This window comes from Bubalus bubalis, chromosome 9 (genome assembly GCF_019923935.1).
Source record: "Bubalus bubalis isolate 160015118507 breed Murrah chromosome 9, NDDB_SH_1, whole genome shotgun sequence".
Classification (NCBI taxonomy): domain Eukaryota; kingdom Metazoa; phylum Chordata; class Mammalia; order Artiodactyla; family Bovidae; genus Bubalus; species Bubalus bubalis.
In genome coordinates this window covers 105,342,986-105,361,696 of record NC_059165.1, presented here as the reverse complement: position 1 = coordinate 105,361,696, position 18,711 = coordinate 105,342,986, and the positions used below count along the sequence as shown (strand labels likewise).

The 18,711-nt window shown below is 51.7% G+C and overlaps 2 protein-coding genes across 3 annotated transcripts; one reads left to right on the top strand and one right to left on the bottom strand.

Annotated features, from left to right (window-relative positions):
- The first annotated feature begins 3,899 nt into the window (after positions 1-3,899).
- On the top strand, positions 3,900-9,653 carry RAB3A (RAB3A, member RAS oncogene family). The gene is made up of 5 exons (XM_006057944.4): positions 3,900-4,083; positions 5,205-5,432; positions 6,570-6,688; positions 7,709-7,833; positions 8,786-9,653. Exons 2-5 carry the CDS (start codon positions 5,205-5,207, stop codon positions 8,974-8,976), a joined length of 663 nt encoding a protein of 220 aa, XP_006058006.1. The 5' UTR covers positions 3,900-4,083; the 3' UTR covers positions 8,977-9,653.
- Positions 9,654-9,692: 39 nt separating this feature from the next.
- Positions 9,693-12,869, bottom strand: MPV17L2 (MPV17 mitochondrial inner membrane protein like 2). 2 transcript variants are annotated; one of them, XM_006057942.4, is made up of 6 exons: positions 12,615-12,869; positions 12,184-12,327; positions 11,804-11,974; positions 10,746-10,822; positions 10,484-10,612; positions 9,693-10,182 (listed from the first exon to the last, which is right to left on the bottom strand). In XM_006057942.4, the coding sequence occupies exons 1-6, from the start codon at positions 12,844-12,846 to the stop codon at positions 10,090-10,092; spliced, it is 846 nt and encodes a 281-aa protein (XP_006058004.2). In that variant the 5' UTR covers positions 12,847-12,869; the 3' UTR covers positions 9,693-10,089. The 2 variants fall into 2 exon arrangements, with proteins under 2 accessions (XP_006058004.2, XP_006058005.2); XM_006057943.4 differs by lacking the exon at positions 12,184-12,327 and having other exon boundaries at positions 12,615-12,860.
- Positions 12,870-18,711: the final 5,842 nt, after the last annotated feature.

The following is an 18,711-nucleotide window of genomic DNA, read 5'->3' as shown; positions in this document are numbered from 1 at the left end:
TTGATAATTCATCGTCATCACAATTAATCATCTAACTTCACTGAGGGAGAATTAAAGGGCATCTGGATCATGAACTTGGTACATTTCCTTCCAGGCTTTTAAAAGGCAGAGATTTATGGGATTTTTATTTATAATTTTTTTATCCTTTCCCCTTTACCTGCAAGTAATATATGGTCACTGTAGAGAATTTGCAAATAATGGAAACATGTAAGGATGAAAATAAAATTCTGCTGTAACCTCACCCCTAGATCATCTGCCTTCAGCATTTCACCTTATTTCTGTTTTCTTCTCCCCCTCATTCATAAGAACATTCATATGTTCTCCTTCAATTTGGGCCACAGCTATTCCTCCCTCTCCTCCTTACTGTGAACACTATGCAGGCTGGCTTTTCATACCCCAAGCACAGTGCCACCTCAGGCCCTTTGCACATGCTGTGCCTGCCACCTGGAATACTTCTGTGCCTCATCCTCACCCTTTGGGTCTCAGCTCAGCATCCCCTCCTCCAGGAAGTCCTTCCTGACTCTCCCACCCCCACTCCAGGCTGGCAATAGTAGAAGCTCTCTGGGATTCTTTGCTTTGTTTCTACCACCCTCTCCAGACTGAGATCTTCAGACTCCCCCAGAGACTGACTTTGATGACTTCAACAAATCTCTTAACCTTCCTGAGCCTTTGTCATTTCACAGGTAGAATGGGCTTGCTTTGTGCGTGTGTGTGTGCGAAGCCGCTTCAGTCATATCCGACTCTTTGTGACTCTGTGGACTGTAGCCTCCCAGGCTCCTCTGTCCATGGGATTCTCCAGGCAAGAAAACGGGAGAGGGTTGCCATGCCCTTCTCCAGGGGATCTTCTCGACCCAGGGATTGAACCGCATCTGTTATGTCTCCTGCATTGGCGGGAGGGCTCTTTACCACTAGTGCCCTCTTCTTTCCGTTTCACAGAAGTAGGAACTGAAGCTCACAGAGAGAGGGAGGAAGAAGTCACTCGCATGCTCCAGGTCCCCCATTTTCTCCCATTTAGGGTCTTTCCTGAGGGGCACACTCTTTGCCTTTGTGGCCCACCCTAGACCCAAAGGGAAGGAGAAGTTCTTTAGGGCCCCTGGGAACTTTCAGGCCTTGACTCTAGGACCTGTTTGCCCTCTGTTTAGGGAGAAAATATTGCCTGGCCCCCCTTACAGAGCTGAAGAGGGGTGTCCCTTGAGCTTATTTAGTGAGTTCTGGCCTCAAGGCCTTTGCACTTGCTGTTCCCTCTGTCAGAGCGCTGTCCCCCCACTTCTCCCAGTGGCCAGCTCCTTTTCCTCCTTAAGATTCCTGCTCAAATGTCACTTCCTCGGAGAGGCCTTCCCTAACCTCAGTGGCCAAAGTCACCCTCCCTTCAATCCTTCATTGATTCATTGATCCATTCATATCATACCATCACAGGGCGCCTACTGTGTCTACAGGTGTAGGTGCTAAGGACACCAATCCCTGACTCTCAGAGCTCACAGCTGGCTGTTGAATAAATGAGTTAGCATGACACTTCTGATGGGATGTGTCAGGAAGGAGAAATACATGACATGATAGGAAGTGATGGGGTGAAAGCAGAGCTTCCAGAGGGAGGTGGGTGTTGATTGGAGACCTGAAGATGAGAGAGCCAGGCACAGAGAGAGCTAGGGAAACAGCTCAGGCAGAGGAAACAGCAGGTGCAAAGGCCCTGAGGCAAGATTGCATCTGGAACCTAAAATATGGAGTGACTCACCAGAGGAGAAAGATGAGTTAGTGGGGATGTAGTGGGGTGGGATCTGAGAGGGTTTGGAGCCCTTGTCCCAGCGCCCCCACCCCCGGCTATGTCTCCCTGGCCACATAGGACACCTCCCCTGAAGTCTGTAGCTCGCACCTCCAATTCAACCATCCCTAACTCCAGATCCTTTTTCTGATTCTTAGCAATGAAGTCCTTCCATTATTTTTACTTTAAAATACCAAATACCTCTGGGCAGAAGCTGGTGCACATTGTTGTGAGCTTTTACCCTTTGGGGAAAAAATAAATGGGTATCGCCGACTTTCGCCTGAACATGCATCTGGGAGGTCAGGGAGCCTGGCAAACTCGCATGCCTTCACCTCCATCAGGGCAACGCCTGGAGCCCCCCACTCCCCACCCCAAAGCGGAAATTCGACTGCTGGTCTTCCAGTGGGGCGAGTTGGAGGTGGATTTATATTTATATTTAAAAATTTTTTCCCAATTCACTGCAGTGGGTTTGTGATACTTTTATAGTCCGAGTGAGGAGGAGGGACAAAGATGTTATCCTTTGGAAAAAATAGATTTCCCAACTGCAGGGAGAGCGGGTGTGGGGGGGTACTTCTCCGCACTTCCGGGGCGCTGGGGGCGGGGGGCGGCCTCCAGGCGCTAAGTTATTCTGGTCTCTAGGCGCCTCTGCAGCTGGTGAGCTTTTTATAAACAGGACCAGCCCCGCCCCTCGTCTCCAGAGGAGGAATCAGGGAGATCAGAATTTTCCTGGGGCCACACGCCCCCTGCCGGGTGTGGAGAGTGGAGCTGGGGCGGACGGTAGCGCCCAGGAATCGAGGCCGAGGTCTTGTTCTTCCGCGCCACCCCCCATTCTGACTTTTTCACATCAAGATCGTTGGGGGATAACGGGTAATCTTGGACCCCAGAGTCTCCATCTCTGAGTCTAGTTTTGCCAGGATGGTGGAGGGAGGACTCTCCACCCCCGTCTTTTAGCTCAGGAGTCCGACAGGAGTACAGCATCTCCCACCCCACCCCACTCCTTTATTGCAGGGTCTTTGAACCTCACTGTTTCCTACGTTTTTGTTGTTGTTGTTGTTGTTGTTTGTTTGTTTTAACCGCAGACTTTGTGAGATTAGGGGACAGGCTGTTTTCCTGCCCTACTTCCGCCATTTGGATTTTTCCTTGAATTTGACTTTGAATTTTTCTCTGGAAAATGGGGCGCAGGAAGGAGAGGGGTTCCCGGGGGTTCCCGGAGTGTCCGTCAGCCTCCTCTTTTCCGGAAATTGGTGGCAGAGGGTGGCTCTCTTGATCCCGATTTCTCCTTTCTTCATCTCAGAAGAAGGGTGGAGCATCTACTAGCCCGACCCCCTTCAGGGGTCTTGAGTGTGTTAGTCGCTCAATCGTGTCCAGTTCTTTGCGACCCCATGGACTATACAGCCCACCAGGCTCCTCTGTCCGTGGAATTATCTAGGCAAGAATACTGGAATGGGTAGCCATTCTCTTCGCCAGAGGATCTTCCCAACCCAGGGATCGAACCCAGGTCTTCCGCATTGCAGTCAGATTCTTTACCGTTTGAGCCACCAGGGTACATATCAGCAATGAGACAGGGTCTACCTTGATCCCTATTTCCGCTATTTCTTCTTTTATACTTATTTTGAACCCCGTAAATAGGAGATATGGAGCATTTTCTCGAACCTCGCTTCCTCTTTTCTGAAATTGGGAATAGGGGGAATTCAATGAGCGGTCACGGCACCTTGGACTGAACGGGGACCTCCTGAGTCTAAGACCTGGGGTGCGTGGGGGCGGGGAAGGGGAACGCCCCCAGAAGACTCAGGCTCAGTTGAGGCCTCAACCTCTGGGCCCTTCAATCGCCCTGAAACCACCATTGGACAGGAGGAGGGGGGGTGGCAATCTTTGACTGGTTACTTACCCCGTCGCTCGAGCACTTAAGCCAGTGAGAAGGCGCTGCGAAGCCCCGCCTCCCTTATTCTGAAGAGAGGCGGAGCCAGCAAGCGATTCCTCCCCTCCTGCACCGCTTCTGCTAGCTACTGGATGAGTTCTCTGCGCCCCGCCCCGTTCTCGCGTCAATCTGCGCAAGAGCCCCGCCCCTCCCGGCTCTGCCTGCGACAGTAGACCGTATCTCCATCCGTGGCTCCGCCCTAGAATGGCATCACGGCCGTATCTGCATGTGAGGCCCCGCCCCGCCCTTTGCAGGACGTCACCGAGGACTGCAGGGGCCTCAGCCGCTGCCGCCGCCTCCGCTGCAGCGCAGCCCCACATCACCACACCGGGGACCTCGTCACTTCACCGCCACTGCCAAAAAAGTCGCCGCCGCTAGGGTCGCCACAGCATCAGTGCAGAACAAGGTGAGCTCCCAGGCCTCCAGGTGCGCTTCCGCGCCGAGCACCTATATAACCTTCATTTGACTGGTGGTCTGGTTGGGATAGGGGACGAAGTTGGCCGGCCTTAAATGAGGCAGGAGGATGCGGCGGTCGCGAGCCTGGGGAGGGGGAGGGCCTCGGCTCCCTCTACCTGCCTTGTCCTCACCCCCACCTCCATCCCTCCACCCCCGGCTCTGCGGTGGAGGGGGAGGGGAGATGAGGCGAGTGCCTTGCGGGAAGCTGTGCGCGCGGGAGGCTCTGCGTGCGCGTGCGCGTGGAGTGCACACGCGTGTGCGCGCCCGCCTGTGCAAGAGGGTCTATGTGTACCCTTGCTTGTTTACCAGGGTGTGCTCGTGCATACCCTGGGGATCCCGACCCAAGATTGTGAGTGTTACAGGCATGTGGAGGCAGACGCGTGAACTGCGCGTGTGCGTGCACAACAGTGTGCCTATGTGCACAGAGATGTATGCCTGTGTGGGTGACGTGTACTGGGTTGCATGGGTGGAGGACGCATTGCGCACGGTGGATTTACACATTTGTATATACATGTTGGCGTGCAGACAGGTGTCTGGCTCTTTCCCGTGCACCGAGCGTGTCCCAGTGTGTGCCCTGCTGTGTGCACGTGAGCGTGTGCACGTCCCGTGCCTATCACGTGATATAGCTGTCACAGCTCGAGCTCTCCCAGCCTGGGAGTCTGGAGAAGGACGGCAGACACACGTCCCCGCGGTACAGTACACGCGTGTGCACGTGCGCCCGCGAGGCTCAGTTCTGAGGAACATGAATGATTGATGGGGGGCGAGGCCGGCCGCAGTTAGTCACCTCTCCTGGCGCAGCTGTAGGGCTTAGGTTACAACCGGGCCCGGGGCACAGGCCTGCTGGAGGGGGCTGCAAGGTGTCTCCATCCCCTTCGCTCTGAGGTCCTCCCCTGGAACCTCAGGCCTTTCAAGGTCACGGCCCGCCCTCTGCGGTGGGGCGCGCCGTTAGTACTGGGGCTCCTGAAGGGATAAGAGTAATCTCCGTCTCTCGCTGGGAGCTCTCTAGCCTGAGCCTGGGCGTTTGGGGACGGAGAGGGATCCCTCACCTTCGCCTACGCCCCACACCCCCAGATGGCATCTGCCACAGACGCTCGCTATGGGCAGAAGGAATCTTCGGACCAGAACTTCGACTACATGTTCAAAATCCTCATCATCGGAAACAGCAGCGTGGGCAAGACATCTTTCCTCTTCCGCTACGCAGACGACTCCTTCACGCCTGCCTTTGTCAGCACTGTAGGCATCGACTTCAAGGTCAAGACCATCTACCGAAACGATAAGAGGATCAAGCTGCAGATCTGGGTGGGTCCAGCTGGGGGGCCTTCTGGCTCCATCACTCTCCCCCAACCAGGAACAGCAGCCCCAGCTCTGCCTATTTCTTTCCTGTCTAGATTCACTCATTACACACTGGGCATTTATGAGGCGCTTACTGTGTACCAGGGGCTAGAGGCACAAAAGAGAGTGTCCCCTTTCTCCCATCAGTGCTCTCCAGGGGTGGGGAAGGGGTAAATGCTGGGTCCTGTCCTACCCCTGGCATCATCAGATGCATCGCTTGCTTAGTGCCTCAGTTTCCCCATGTTCAAGTTCCTCCACGAGTGTCTGGATGAGGTTTCAGAGGGATCCTGACTCCTCAACCTCATTCCCTGGGCCAAGAGCAGGCTCCTCCACCAGGGTCTTCTGGCCACCTCCCTCAACACCTCTGGGTCCTAAAGGGATCTGATAAATCACAAGCCAGAGCTGGTTGTCCCCTGCTCACAGTCCTTCCATGGCTCCCATCTCACTCTTGGTAACACCTGCAACCTTCCCCTGGCTGAGGGGACCCTGCCTGGTCAGCCCCTGTTGGTGCCTCATCTCATCTGTCTCCCTCTGTCTCCAGCCTCTTCATTGTTCCTCAAATGTACCAGACCCAGTCCCACTTCAGGGCATTTGCCTAGACTTTCCTTCCCCTGACCCCCGTATGACTCCCTCCCTCATCCTGCAAGTTTTTAAATTGTCCCCCATCCCACACTGCCCATCCTTGCCTGGTTTTTTTTCTTCTCCTGTCTCATTACTTTCTGACAGTACATTTCTGTGATGAGGATGCATTTTCTTTCTTGTCCTGGGTTGATTCTGTTTCCTGCACAGAGCTGTCAGTTCCAAAAGGGGAGTGATTTGGGCCCATTTTGTTAACGACTGTGTCCTCAGTGCCCAGCACAGGGTGTGGCACAGGTCCCTGTGTGTGGAATGAATGAAGGAATGATGCTGTAGGTACCTTGGGATCACTGGTACTACCTTCCCTGGGACAGGCAGCTGACTCACTCTTCCTGACCCACTGTGCCTCTGGGCAAGCCCCTGCTCCTCTGAGCCTCAAGGGGGCTGGACCCCACCATCTCAGAGTTCATTCCCATGTGGAGGAACTTCCATGTATCTCTGCTCTGACACCCCACCTCTCCTTCCCAGGACACAGCGGGGCAAGAGCGGTACCGGACCATCACGACAGCCTACTACCGGGGTGCCATGGGCTTCATCCTCATGTACGACATCACCAACGAGGAGTCCTTCAATGCTGTGCAGGACTGGTACGTGAGCCTCCACCTGCCCTCTTCTGAGCCAGGCTTTGTGTAAAGCCTGGGGTACAGGCCGAGATGAGAGAGTCCCAGCCCCTTGCCAGAAATGTAAATAACAATATCGGGGTCCCAGCTATGCTATAAATCTATAATCATTAAAACAATGTGGCATCAGCTCCAAATAACGGGAAAGAAAGATTTTAGGTAGGAAAATGAAACTATAAACATATAAAGGGAAGAAAAAGACTGGGAGGGACAGAAAATATAAAGATAGCTTGTAAGTTTTGAAGGTATAAACATTTACATTTTCTGCTGAGAGTAATGATAAATTTTGAGAAAATGTTTGAATTTGTTAAAGAGGGAGAATTCTCCTCTGCGGGTGGGGGATCTGGGAAGGGTGGGAAAGACTTCTTGAAAGAGGGACTCTCAAGTTCAGGAACTGTGGGAGCAGGCCCCTGAAGAGAGAAGAGTGTTCCTGGCAGGACAAAGGCAGGAGGAGAGACTGAAACTGCCCTCCTCAAGAATTAATGGGACAGGATTTCCCTGGTGGTTCAGTGGGCTTCCCTGGTGGCTCAGATGGTAAAGAATCTACCTGTAACGCAGGAGACCCAGGTTCCATCCCTGGGTCAGGAAGATCCCCTGCAGAAGGGAATGGCTACCTACTCCAGTATTTTTGCCTGGAGAATTCCATGGACAGAGGAGCCTGGTAGGCTGCAGTCCCTGGGGTCACTAAGAGTCAGACATGACTAAGCAACTTAACTTTCACTTTCCAGTGGCTAAGACTTTGCACTCCCAGTGCAGGGGGCCCAGGTTCTATCCCTGGTCAGGGAACTAGATCCCACATCCTGCAAGGAAGATCAAAGACCCCGTATGCCGCAACTAAGACCTGGCATAGCCAAATAAATAAATATTAAAAATAGAGAATTAATGGGAGGTGGGGGCTTGAATAGGATGAGTGACAAGGAGATGGGGGAGGGGGTTGGTGCTCAGATTCTCCAAGCCCCAACCTTCCTCTGTCACCATCTCCTCCAGGTCAACCCAGATCAAGACCTACTCATGGGACAATGCCCAGGTGCTGCTGGTAGGGAACAAGTGTGACATGGAGGACGAGCGGGTGGTGTCATCGGAACGTGGTCGACAACTGGCAGACCACCTTGGTGAGTACCCAGTGATGCTGGACATCACAGGCTAGGAAAGGGACACTGAGGCCCTGAAAGGGGAAGACACACACCCAAGGTCTCACAGCTAAGCCACGATGTGGCCTGGATTTGAATCCTGATAATTTATACTCTCTGTGAGCTGGCCTTTGATCCAGGGGCCATTTCAGGTGGGTCTTGAGGGATGTTTAGGAGTTCACTCTGCAAGAAGTTAATGATTCATTCTGATACTGTCACTGCCCAGACTAGTGCTGGGTGTTGCTGGGTCCAAGAGGCCTCCAGATTTGTGAAAGGGAGGGATCTGGGCTGGCGGAACTAGCAGGGAGCCAGGCTCTGCCTGGCATAGGTAAGGCTTCCTGGAAATGGGGCATTGGAACTGGTATTTGAAGAAAAAGGGTGATCTTTCAGACAGAAGAAACAGTGTGACCGGATGTGGGAAAGATCTTTTTGGCAAATAGTTTTACATGACTGGAACATGGGGATCACTTGGAGGAAATATGATTGATCATGCAGGACCTGAACTATAAGCTGGGGAGTCAGACTCTTCAGAGGGGAGTAGGAAGCCATGGAGTTTGTGTGAGCAGGAAAGGCCTGGATCTGTGTCAGATGCTGCCAGGACCAGGGCTGGGCCAGATGGTGGGAGCAGGGAATTAGCCCATCACCCTATTTATTATCATAGCTATTTATTTATTGGAGATGTCCCCCAGGGGCTTGGGCACCCCCTTGTTCCATGCAGGGGCTCTGGGAACAATGAGAAGAGGAGAATTTTAGGGTGAAGAAAGGAGTCCAGGAAATAAAGGCTGACTCAGTCCACTGTGGCTTCGCCATGGGACTTGTCCGTGCCTTTAACATGCATCTGGCACTGGGAAACTCCAGGTGTTACCTGTCCTCAGCAAAGTGTGTCTGGGCATGGGGGGTCCAGCGTCCTCACCCCTCCCTTCCCCGACCACAGGGTTCGAGTTCTTTGAGGCAAGCGCCAAGGACAACATTAATGTCAAGCAGACCTTTGAGCGCCTTGTGGATGTCATCTGCGAGAAGATGTCTGAGTCATTGGACACGGCCGATCCCGCAGTCACGGGCGCCAAGCAGGGCCCACAGCTCGCGGACCAGCAGGCGCCTCCGCATCAGGACTGTGCCTGCTGAGAGCCGCCCTGTCCCGCCCCGCCCCATCCTGGTCCCGCCCCTGCCCACCCTCTGGGCCTGAGCCAGGGCCCCTACTGGCCATGGGCGTGAGTCCCCTGCCCCGATTTAGCCCATCACCCTATTTATTATCGTAGCTATTTATTTATTTATTGGAGATGTCCCCCAGGGGCTCGGGCACCCCCCCTCTTCCATGCCCCACCCTGTACATACAGCCCTGTTCTCGCTCTGCAGTGGCGTGTCGTGGCCCCGTGAACTCACCGCTCACTCTTCCCTCCAGACCCCACCTTTTTATAAATTCACCCCCATCAACAGTTATCAGTTTTGAAGAGGCGGCCAGATGACACCCCAGGGCAGGCTGGTCGGGTGATGGGAGGTAGCCAGCCTCCTGGCTGTGGCATGGTGGGTCCAGGCGGCTGCAGGCATCTCAACGTGGACCACTGGGTGGGTCAGAGCCAGGAAATGGCCCACCTGGCTCTTCACCCCCAAGGTTGTACCTTTATGGGAGCAGGGTGGGGGTGGGGAGGCTGCTGCAGATATGCACCACCCTGGGATACCACTCCCCACCAGACCTGTTTTGACGTCATGAGTGTCATACATGCCCCCCAGCCCCCCAGGAGATGTCATGACAACACTACACACACCCAATAAAGTGAATGGATGACACAATGTCCCTATGAGCACCGGCCTGATAATGCTGGCTCTGTTCATCCACAAGATTTTCAATTACAAAGAGAATTTAATGGTACTTCCACACTCCATGACTAGAGGATAAGACTGGAGGCTCCAAATTCTGGGGCCCGGATCCAAGCGGATGGGCGATATCCCCCACCTTGGTCCCAGCGCCCAGCCTACAGTAGTGTTGAGGGCTTGGTGCTAGCTGGCTGGCTGAGACCCCAGAGCTGAGGATGGCCCATCACGAGTCACTTGAAGCTGTCCCAGAAAGGCTGAGGTACAACTGTCCATCTTCATGGTTGTATTCCAGAGGCAGAAACTGAGGCCTGGCAGTGGGCTTGGCAGGGGCAGCCCAAGCAGATGCCCAGAAGTCAGGGTGTGGCTAGGACTTGGCCTAGGAGTCGGTTCCCCTTTCTGCCCAGGTGGCTGGTCAGCGGCAGCTCAGTCAGTCTTGCCTTGCTGTCTGGCATCTGGGGGCTCAGTCTGTATGGTGCCCAGGGCCACACAGCCTGGGGCTGTCAGAGGGCCTGGGATCTGACCGCACAAGAGCATCTGGTTACATGTGCTGTTCACCCCCCTAGGCACCCCACTGAACCCTCCTCCAACCCCTTGGCACTGGGGTCAGCCTCGCTGGACAGATGTGGGCTTGGTCCTCACCTCGTTGGTGATCAGCAACCTGCCCACCCACCACGGGGTGCAGGCAGGCTGTCAGGAAATAAAGGCTGACACAGGCAGCCCTCACACTGAAGGGTAGTTGTACTGCCATTTGGGGCTCACACATGTGCCCCCCTCCCCCAGGAGTCCCCTGGGTGCTTGGTCCGCCCACTGCGCTCACCCGGTATTTCAGGTAGGAGAGGTAGGTGTCCCACCCTAGCGTCAGGCCGTTGATGTAGGTGACTCGGAACTGGGGGGGCACGAAGAGGAAATTCACCAGCTGCGCAGCAGGCCACACGCACCAGTCAGCCTATGGGGAGGGGTGGAATGTAGTGAGGGGCGGAGCCAGGAGGGACCTAGGTGGGGCCTGAAAGGAGGGTCAGAAGCGAGATGGAAGTGGGTGGAGGAGAAGGGATAAGCGGGGCCTGGGCAGGCATGCCCACCTTGTAGAATTCCCAGAACTTGTCCCGCAGCTCCTGACAGCTCTTGTCCAGGGTCTGGCCCTCCAGGCAGCCAAGGCCTAGGAAGGAAACCAAGAAATGAGAGTATCAGGGGCTGGGGAGTATGGAGTACAGTGGTAAAGCGGGTAGGGTAGGACCCATGAGGAACAGAGCTTCCCTGATGGCTCAGCAGGTGAAGAATCCACCTGCAGTGTAGGAGACACAGGAGACTCGGGTTTGATCCCTGGGTCAGGAAGATGCCCTGGAGGAGGAAATGGAAACCCACTCCAGTATTCTTGCTTGAAAAATCCCATGGGGAGGAGCCTGGCAGGCTACAGTCCACAGGGTCGCAAAGAGTCGGACACAACTGAGCAACTAATCACCACCCCAGGCAGCGGAACAGTGTCCCAAGCAGAGGAACCGGGACGTTTAAAGGCCTTGCAGTGGGAAGTGGGGCACAGCAGGGAGGCTGAAATGGGTGAACAAGAAGTGAGAGGTCTGTCCTGTATAAACTCGTACCCTGTGGGACGGTGACACACCCTTGCTGAGGCGGTTTTGTTACCAGTCCTGTACCTTCCTTTACCTTTACAGATAATGAAACTGACCCTGGGTGGCAAGGAATGAACAGCTCTCCAGAGCCAAGGGTTAGGGTGATTGTGCCCTGCCAACCTCAGTCTCACCTCCCCTTCCTCCAGCCTCAGGGCCTTTGCGCCAGCTGTCCTCCCCCTCCACCCCCCCGCCCCCCACCTCCCTCCCGGCCCGCTGGCTCCTTCTTCATGTCTCATCTCAGCGTCTTCTCCTTGGAGAGGTTCTCCCAACCATCATCTCAGACACTGTCTTCACCATTCCTACATGTAGCACCACTGTCTGTGATTCTGCCATTCACACCTGACTTCATTGGGTCTATCCAGTCACCACTGTACCCCAGCCTCCAGTCCCGGGCCACCCACACAGGAGGTGCATCGATAACACATCTCCACGTTCTGGACACAAAACTTGACTCTACCCCCCTGACCCCCTGATCCAGGAGAGACCAAACCCAAGTTCACAGGACTCCTTACCCAAGAAGTACCAGACGCCAAGCATAGGAGAGGCCACCAGTTGGTCAATGAGGACCTTCTTGAGGACGTTTGGGAGGCCAGGGAAGCCGGATGCAGGGAACAGGCGGTCCAGCCAGAGATACCAATAGTGCAGGAAGGGGCCCATGCTGCAGCCGACTGCAAACATGCTCACTGTGGACAGTCCAAGAGTTAAGGGGGGCACGTTAGGCCAGCAACCTTCCCCCCCAATTCACTCCCTCCCTGGCTAAGACCTGGGTAAGCCTGACGCCCTCCTAGGGCCGAACCGAATATTCTTCCATTATTAGCCCCACCGCCAGGTACCATTCCAAGAGGTGCTTTTGCATCTTCCCTCATTCCCTCACTACTCGATCAAAGGATACCACCATCGCCCCGCTTTCCGAAGGAGGAAACAGAGGCACAGCTGATAGGGAAGTGTGGGACCAGGGTGCGACCCAAGCTGGCTGGCAGCCAGATGCTGTGCCTTTGACTACCTCGGGTGCAGCATATCGTGCTCAATGGTAAGTCTGTCAGTGCAAGAGACAGGGTAGCCGATTAGGGGGTGGGCGAAGACCTGACCGTCAGGATGGCAGCGGACAGAAACCCTACGTATTGGAGATGAGATGAAGACTCGAGGGGGAAGGGACGCGGAGAACGGGGAGGGCGTGTCTAGGTTGCACGCTGAAGTAAAGGGTCTTAAGGAACTGAGGTCACTGGACATAGTCACGGAGCTCAGGTCCGGTTCACAGGTCTCCGGATCTGAAGTTGGGGGCAAAGATCTGGGGTGAAAAGCCAGCAGCACCGGTGCCCTTACCTGAGCGCCGCGGGTCGAACTTCTGGCCGGGCCGGGCGCGAATCTCCCAGGTCTGGCGCGCCCCATCCCCAGCCGCCATGAGAACGCCGCATCCCAGGGTATTGGTGACGAGCAACGCACGGCCTTGGAACAGGGGCTGACCCGCAGCCCAAAGGCCGCGCAGCCAGCGCCAGCCGCCGGACGGCATCGTCCGCCGGACACAGGAACCGGCACACCGGGCCGCCCCGCCCATGCCGGCCAATCCCAAGTCGCCGCCGAGTCCCGGTTACCCGCCCCGCGCGGTGGTACCCAATCGAACGCTGCCTTCGTGATTTGTATGCCCGCCCCAAATCGCTCCAGTCAATCGCCGACTGCTTCGAAGCCTCACACCTCCTTCCGCGCCTTACGGACCAATCACACAAGGCTTAGCGTCACTCCAATTACTGACGTTCCACCCTCGTTTTCCCGCCCCCTTCTGCTCTGGCCTATGGGTAACCGTCGTCACCCTCTTATTTGACCGCCCAGTACTTCACTGACCAATCACTGACTTTAAGATGGAAAAATCACAGCCTGTTGTCTTGCCTCCCGCATTGAGATGGCCAATCTACGGCCGTTACCGAGTTCTCCCGTGTAAATTGCCCTGCAGATTCCCAGATTCTCCTTCAATTCCTGAAAAGTGATGGCCACCAGGGCGGAAATCCAATCCCGCAGAGATTCGGGGACGTGCAGGCGGGGCTCCGGTTCTGCTGCACGCGCAGGCTGCCGGGATTCCTGTCTGGACGTTGACCTTGGTCCTGACTACTGCTGGGTCTGACCTAAGTTCCACAATAATGATAGTACTTAAGACGCTAAGCACGGTTCTGGGCACATGACGTGCTTTAAGAAATTTGACAGCAACTTTGTGTTGCTGCAGTGATAATTATAATCTGAGTTTCAGTGGAAGTCTATGCATTACTTACAGGAGCAGGGTGTCTAGAGCCTGTGGGCCGAATTCTGTCGCCACCTGTTTTGGTGAGGTTCAAGAGCTAAGAATTTTCTTAACTTTTTTTGATTGGTCGATGAAAAAAATCCAGGTACTGCTCTGGGAAGTGGGAAAATTGTATGAAATTCCGATTTTCGAATCCATAAATAAAGATATATTGGAACACAGCCATGCCCATTTGTTTTTTTTATTGTCTATTCTCAACTACAATGAGGAGTTGCAACAAAGATTGTATGGTCTACAAAAACTAAACTGTTTTTACAAAAAAAAATTTTATTTATTTTATTTTATTTTTTTGCTCTTTGTTAGAGGACACTCCAGTTTTCTGATTTTGATTCTATGGGAGATATTTGATAAACCGCATGGTTATAACTGAGAACACCAAAAAGTAATTCTTATTTATAAACATGCAAATGAATTCTGCCAAGTAAAGAGACACTCACCCCATTTTTTTTTTTGGCCTTTATTTGCACATTCATTTTACACTTCCTGTTCTGTCTCTTGTTTGGAACTTCTTTGAAATGGTTTTAACGCCTGACAAGTTCCCTTTATTAATAACGAGTTAACAGTAGTTTTTAACACATGCTCATTTTTATATCTGTATGAGAGGTGTGATTTTAACTTTTCGGGAAAAATGATCCTTCAAACACTTCCTATTGCAGTCAAGTACCTCATTCTGGTATTCCGGGCTCCAGATTTTACTGCATTTTGGTGGAAAACTTTCAAAATGGCTTAAAGAGGGGTAAGAGTCAAGTTATGGTTCACAAAACAGAGTCAGATAAACTTTTTCCATGAGAAAGTACATTTCATGGTAGCTGAAGCCCTGGCAACTCCAAATGAGTAAGAGAATTTTGCTATTTCTCTATTTTTCTCATTTCTGTTTTCCTTTCTCTAAATATGATTTTGATGCCTTTGAAATGGGAGGGAAGGGGGCATAGCACAATCTTTGAAAGAATGACATAGCCCAAGGACACAACATATACAGATTAGACCAAATGGGTTCAAGATGGTGGACAAGACAGCTCCTACTAGACCTTGAGCCTCAGTATATGCTCACTATAACACATCACCCAGCTAAGTGACTGGAGAAGGCAATGGCACCCCACTCCAGTACTCTTGCCTGGAAAATCCCATGGACGGAGGAGCCTGGTAGGCTGCAGACCATGGGGTTGCTAAGAGTTGGACACGACTGAGCGACTTCACTTTCACTTTTCACTTTCCTGCATTGGAGAAGGAAATGGCAACCCACTCCAGTGTTCTTGCCTGGAGAATCCCAGGGATGGGGGAGCCTGGTGGGCTGCCGTCTATGGAATCGTACAGAGTCGGACACGACTGAAGCGACTTAGCAGCAGCAGGCTAAGTGACACATCCACAGGCACCATGACAGTTCCAAGGCAAACCAAAGATCAAAACGTGGGCAGTGGCCCAATTCCTAGAAATTTCTGCCCGCTTCCCCAAAATAGTTGGAAAAATCCTCCTGTGTATTAGTTTATGAAATTACCCAACCCATAAAAGCTAACCACAGTATACTTGAGGCAGCACTCACCATCTGCCACAGCCCACACTGTCTGGGGAGTGTGTTTCTCACTCTTGCCTTCTGAGATGGCCTACAGTCTGTGGAGTGTTTCTTTCTGGATAAATCCACTTCTTACGTATCACTTTGTCTCTTACTGACTTCTTTCTGCAATGAGACATCAAGAACCTGGGCTTCATTAGGTCCTGAAACCAGGCACCGTGGGTTTTGGCTGGGTCTGTGTCCCAGCCCCTTGGGTTTAAGTCCCAAGCAGGATTTTGGCCGAGCTCAAGTCCTGGCACATGGGTTCAAGTCCCATTCTGAGGTGAGTGGTTGTAGCTGGCAACCACAAAGGGACAGTGAGAAGGTAAGAAGAGGTTTAGAGTTAGGCCTTGGTCCTACAGAGGCCCTTGGGGAACCATGAGCCAAGTATACAGGAGAGGACCTTTCACTGATGTCTGCCCATTTCCCCACCCTGCCCCCAACTCTAATCCTAGGTTTATTCAACACAATTACTTTACTCTACACAACAAAATACAAACATAACATTATCTCAAATGTTAGTGACTAGTGAAACTCGCTCAGTGGTGTCCAACTCTTTGTGACTCTAGGCCAGAATACTGAAGTGGTAGCTTTTCCCTTCTCCAGGGGATCTTCCCAACCCAGGGATCAAACCCAGGTCTCCCGCATTGCAGGCAGTTTCTTTATCAGCTGAGCCACAAAGGAAGCTCGTCTCAAATACTACAAAGTTACAAAACTCAAAACAGAGAATTTATAGTACAATAAAGCCACCAGGGCTTTCCTGGTGGCTCAGACAGTAAAGAATGTACCTGCAATGTAGGTGACCTGGATTCAATCCCTGGGTCAGGAATTTGCCCTGGAGAAGGGAATGACTTCCCAACTCCCGTATTCTTGCCTGGAGAATGCCATGGCCAGATGAGCCTGGTGGGCTACAGTCCATGAGATTGCAAAGAGTCAGACACAACTGAGCAGCTAAACATGCACACACGTATAATAAACATCAAAAAAGCAATGGACACATTGCCAAGGTAACCTTCACCACTGCTGTGAATACCAACACAATGAGGGTTTCAATGATGATCTAGATTTAAACTCACAATATCAGAGAGGGTGGAAAAGTGTGTGCGTGTGTGTGCACGCACGCGCACATCCACGTATGCACATGCTGCTGCTGCTAAGTCGCTTCAGTCACGTCCAACTCTGTGCGACCCCATAGACGGCAGCCCACCAGGCTCCCCTGTCCCTGGGATTCTCCAGGCAAGAACAATGGAGTGGGTTGCCATTTCCTTCTCCAATGCAGGAAAGTGAAAAGTGAAAGTGAAGTCGCTCAGTCGTGTCCAACTCTTAGTGACCCCATGGACTGCAGCCTACCAGGCTCCTCCGTCCATGGGATTTTCCAAGCAAGAGTACTGGAGTGGGGTGCCATCGCCTTCTCCGACGTATGCACATGAGTACATGGGAAAAGAACTCTTGGGGCAAATAACATCTGCTCACTTTTGACCTGGTGGGTAAAATCCATATGCTTTTGCACATCTGTGAAATATTTCCTGCTGTAGGGCAAGAAATGTCACAGCTATCCGATATTCTGAATTTCTGAGCCATATGGACAAGGGCAAGTGGTGCCATTTCCTACACAAAGAACTTAAGGATGTCACAGTTATCATGACTACAGCCCTTCAGTGTGACCTAAGGGAATTCAAGAAGAGGAGAATATTGCTATAAAAATGCAGGATGCTGGCCCCAGATAGCTGAGATACATATGAAAGGAATCACATCAATAATCCCAGACTCTTGCATTGTTCCGTGCATAGAAGAACTCTAAATTCCTTAACTTGATATCTGGTTTTCCTTACTTAACAATAATCGTTGATGTTCAGGCTGCTTGCCCCCATTGTTGCAAACTAGTAAATAGCCCGACTCCCTCTCCTGCCTGCTTGGAGCAGTTTTACAGGGCTACTGAGATACTGTCTCTTGGGCTTGGAGTCCTTAACATTCCCACAAAATAAAATAACTCTTTACTTTCAGGTTGTGACTGGTTTTTGTGGGTTTTTTTTGTTTTTGTAGTCTACACATCCAACAGCAGGTCTAGGACAGAATTGTTAATATCTACACTCCTCTCCTTGACTCTTCGGTTTTTCTCCTACGTTCTTGCTTTCTTGTTCACTCCTGCTCCACTTCTTTTTTTCTTCTGTTAACCCCAGAACACCTGTGTGACCACCAAGGCGTACTTTTTCCTCTTGCTCCTCTCCCTCTGGCCCTTCCAAGTGCCAACTCTTTGTTGCTGCTGTTCAGTTGCTCAGTCATGTCCAACTCTTTGTGAACCCATGGACTGCAGTACGCTAGGCTTCCCTGTCCTTCACCATCTCCCGGAGTCTGCTCATTGAAGCCACATGTTCCAGAAAACAAACTCACTCAGAAGGACAATGCAGATAGTGGAGTGCAGTTTATTACACCTGCGGGCCCAAGGACTCCTCTTAGCCAAGGACCCCACCCAGTTTTTGTGAAAACATTTCCTGAAACTAGTCTGAACAAAGGAAAAAGAAAGATACAATCAAAGTTAACCTGTGATTCTATGCCTTAAGCCTAGGTAGTTAACTGTGGACAATTATCAATAGACCTATGGTCATAACCCAATAAGCATAATAGAATGTATTATGTGTTACATTAATAATACATTAATGTATTAATAATACATTAATAATACGTTAATGTATTATAACTGAATGTCTATTCGGTTACACAGATAGTTAGGGTATTCTTTTAGATGATGGAGAGCCCTGGGGCTCTTCCTTCCAGGGGCCTGGTTTTCCAGTTGGTATACTGTTTCCATAGATACTGGGCATATAGCTCAAAGTCCACAGTCTGGCCCAAGATGGAGCCCTGCTTTCAAGATAGAGCTTGTTCTGTTTCCTCCTTCATGCTCAGACTCCTGTCCATTGAGTTGATGATGTCATCTAACCATCTCATCCTCTGTTGCCCACTTTTCCTCCTGCCCTCAATCTTTTCCAGCTTCAGTCTTTCCCAATGAGTCAGCTCTTTGCATCAGGTGGCCAAAGTATTGGAGCTTCAGCTTCAGCATAGTCCTTCCAATGAGTATTCAGGGTTGATTTCCTTTAGAATTGACTGGTTTGACCTCCTTGCTGTCCAAAGAATTCTCAAGAGTCTTCTCCAGCATCACAGTTCGAAAGCATCAGTTCTTCGGGGCTCAGCTTTACTTATGGTTCAACTCTCACATCCATACACTACTGGAAAAACTGCAGCTTTGACTAGCTATAACTTTGTGTAGTCTCTGCTTTTTAATATGCTGTCTAGGTTTGTTATAATTTTTCTTCCAAGGAACAAGCGTCTTTTAATTTAATGACTGTAATCACTGTCTGCAGTGATTTTGGAGCCCAAGAAAATAAAGTCTGTCACTGTTTTAATTTTTTCTCTATTTGCCATAAAGTGTTGGGACTGGATGCCATAATCTTTGTTTTCTGAAAGTTGAGTTTTGTGGCAGCTTTTTAACTCTCTTCTTTCACCTTCATCAAGAGCCTCTTTAGTTCCTCTTTGCTTTCTGCCATAAGAATGGTATCATATGCATATCTGAAGTTATTGATATT

What these genes read in the sequence shown, in the direction of transcription:
- MPV17L2 (XM_006057942.4), bottom strand. Translation starts at nt 12,846, where the DNA reads ATGGGCGGGGCGGCCCGGTGTGCCGGTTCCTGTGTCCGGCGGACGATG. An exon ending in CGGAAAGCGGGGCGATGGTG is followed by an intron (nt 11,975 to 12,183) that starts GTATCCTTTGAT and finishes GACTGTCCACAG; the next exon opens with TGAGCATGTTTGCAGTCGGC. An exon ending in AGTTCTGGGAATTCTACAAG is followed by an intron (nt 10,613 to 10,745) that starts GTGGGCATGCCT and finishes CCCTCCCCATAG; the next exon opens with GCTGACTGGTGCGTGTGGCC.
- RAB3A (XM_006057944.4), top strand. Translation starts at nt 5,205, where the DNA reads ATGGCATCTGCCACAGACGCTCGCTATGGGCAGAAGGAATCTTCGGAC. An exon ending in TTCAATGCTGTGCAGGACTG is followed by an intron (nt 6,689 to 7,708) that starts GTACGTGAGCCT and finishes CATCTCCTCCAG; the next exon opens with GTCAACCCAGATCAAGACCT. An exon ending in ACAACTGGCAGACCACCTTG is followed by an intron (nt 7,834 to 8,785) that starts GTGAGTACCCAG and finishes CCCCGACCACAG; the next exon opens with GGTTCGAGTTCTTTGAGGCA.